This window comes from Bombus impatiens, unplaced genomic scaffold, assembly GCF_000188095.3.
Source record: "Bombus impatiens unplaced genomic scaffold, BIMP_2.2 scf_0017, whole genome shotgun sequence".
NCBI lineage: Eukaryota > Metazoa > Arthropoda > Insecta > Hymenoptera > Apidae > Bombus > Bombus impatiens.
The window spans coordinates 245,033-247,764 of NT_176436.1; the positions used below are offsets into that span (position 1 = coordinate 245,033).

The following is a 2,732-nucleotide window of genomic DNA, read 5'->3' on the forward strand; positions in this document are numbered from 1 at the left end:
ATGCGCACATTTTCAAGTTTTTCCAACGTAATCACGATGATCGGACATGGTTATAACGGCGATATATTCGTTAATCGTTTCCACGAGTGTTCGAATGCTCTCGTAAGACACTGTATATCAATTTATTTATTTTTAACGCAAACATTTACTTACCATTTTCCTGTGGTCTCTGATGTTGCGACTCCTACTCGCACAATCTTTTCTACGGGTAGAGAGAAAAAGATAACGAAAGGCAAGAAATGCACACAACTGTACGTATACGGAAATACGAGGTGGTTTATTATAATAATATTTATAATCATTATGCATCGTGGCGGCGTGTCTCTTTTTCTCGTAAGACGTTGGTAATGCAAGTTACAATTACACAGTTCAGTGACGGAAATCAGTCGACTAATTGTATCGCGCGCTTCCCGCAAAAAAAGACAGATTTATATTTATTTACATCGATCGCCGCCTTAACAGTTACAGGTTACACATTCCTATTTATATTTATACTTTATTGATAAATAGTACAGCGGTTTTTAAGTGTAGAATTACGCATGTGTACTGTGTGTGTGTCGTCTGTACGCGGTGTACCTGTTCGTATTCTGTAATGCTGTGTCTCTTTACGTATATCCAGATGTACGTCGTGTTATTTTTCCGATGATCTTTACGTGTCTCTTTCGTACGTGTTTCTCAGGTGTAGAACAGCAGATATCTACAGGATGTCTCTTAAAGTAACGTCGAAAATTAATCAACAGGGAGGGTATAATATTACACGATAGGACATTTCGAAATTTTATACACAATAATATTAATAATAATATTTAATGATTCGTAATCGTAATAAAAATAATAATAAAATAGTAACGCGCTGGTGTTTGACCAACGGCAATAATAATATAATAATAATAATAATAATAATAATAATAATAATAATAATAATATTAATAATAATAATACAGATAATAATGTTAATAATGACAATGATAACCGTGAAAGAAACGAAGCTAAACGATCGGTCGTCTTATCATATGCGTATCTTACAGAAACGTAACGTACAAGATGCAAAATCGACGTGGCTCGACGTGAACGACTCTCGCCACATTTTGTTCGCGGGCAAAAGTCTCTGGAGCCGGAACAAAGTCGTACGGTCTCTCCATCAGGTGCGCGCGACCGGTCGATTTTTCGCCGAAACTCGATCGATTTTCGCTCGGCTGATGGAAAGCAACAAAACACGAAAAGAAATGAACGTTAATTAAAACTCGTACTACCAGGCCAGCCCTTCGCTCTGCATCTGGTGCGGCTCCAGGAACCCACCCCCGCCGCCGCCGCCACCTGGACCGCCACCATTCCCACCGGCACTGGGATTACCCTGTGCTCCACCTGAGAAATATCAAACCCATCGAATCGGTTCCTTTCGGTGCTTCGATTTATCCCGAGAAACGTGGGATCCGAAAGAAAAAAGAAAAAGATACGAAACCAACCTTGTCTTTCATCCAACATTATGGAGTGTTAGAAAGATCCTGATCTTACAGGATAATTCGTCTACGACATATTATGTAATACTTCGTGTCGTTTGTATATCTTACTTTACGAGATTTACGTCTTATTTTATCTCGTTTATAGAATCGAAGAGAAAAATATGTGATGGGGAAATAGGTATCAATGAAATTTAATCGATCTCAGTACCAGCGTTATACTTTAGTTTTATTTATTACATAGCCTTATAGTACATAGATTATTTAGTAAATAATAGAAATTAATATTTACATATTTGCGTAAACCGGCCGGATTTAACGAAACTTCATCGATACCTGTTTCAATTACATGTCCACTTATTTTTATCCCCGACCGTGTCTCTCGTGTATTTTACTTCGAATATCTCTGTTATATTAGGTCGTCCCATAAATAACGTCGTTTTTTGTCTCCGAATATGTGGACAAAATTAATACCTACGTTTATTTTTGGTCATCCATGTCATTGACCATCGCTCTCTTTGACCTTTTCCCATTTTTCCACTAACTTTTCGATTTTATCTTCGACAAACTTTTGTGATTTTGAATCAAAAAACTCATTCGGCTCGTTTGTTGCCACTTAGAAACCATTTTCGACTTTTTCTCACATTCGGGATACAGTCACCGTGTACCTCGCGATTCCTTTTAACAGTATCATTGGTTATATCGCTTTTTTAAAATTTATATAGCTCGTCGAGAATAGTTTCCGCCGACGCGTATTTTATAACTTCTTTCAACGTGAAAAATATCGATCCGACTGTTTCGTACGCCCGTTACGAACCATCCGCATGATACCCTTTAAGAAACAAAGGACGAAGTTGCTATAAAAGCATGAACGAAGCATAATACGCGCGTTTATTTGGAATTCGAAGCGAGTAAGAAACGATATTACTCGTGGGATTGACCTAATAATAATGCTAAGTTTATGTTTCTAACACCCCATACTATTGCTTCGAAATCTCGTTACGTCGTATCGCAATTTTACTATAATACTAGTGACTACCTTTGTACTTATAATATAATCAACGAAACAGAAAATGACTGTGACGGAGGTACAGCAAGGATAAAGAATGAATTTTCTAGTGGTCAGAAAGGCGTAACCTTTCAAAAGAATCTAATCGTACCTGAAGGTGCTAGGAACTCTCCAGGACTACCGCTAGGAGGTGCAGGGGGGCCCTGTCCAGGAGGGCCCGTGAGAAATTCCGGAGGGCCGCCTCCCGCACCCGGAGGTGGATA

At 38.5% G+C, this 2,732-nt stretch overlaps 1 protein-coding gene across 2 annotated transcripts in view; it reads right to left on the bottom strand.

Moving 5' to 3' along the window:
* Positions 1-256: 256 nt before the first annotated feature.
* The window catches only part of LOC100741244 (LIM/homeobox protein Lhx5), a 25,437-nt gene continuing 22,961 nt past the window's right edge, over positions 257-2,732 (bottom strand). For both annotated transcript variants that reach the window (XM_033318521.1, XM_033318517.1), the window contains exons 8-9: positions 2,621-2,732; positions 257-1,365 (exon numbers count right to left, since the gene is read on the bottom strand). In XM_033318521.1, the coding sequence (XP_033174412.1) occupies positions 1,250-1,365; positions 2,621-2,732 (228 nt within the window). In that variant the 3' untranslated portion in view covers positions 257-1,249. The remainder of the gene's footprint in view (positions 1,366-2,620) is intronic.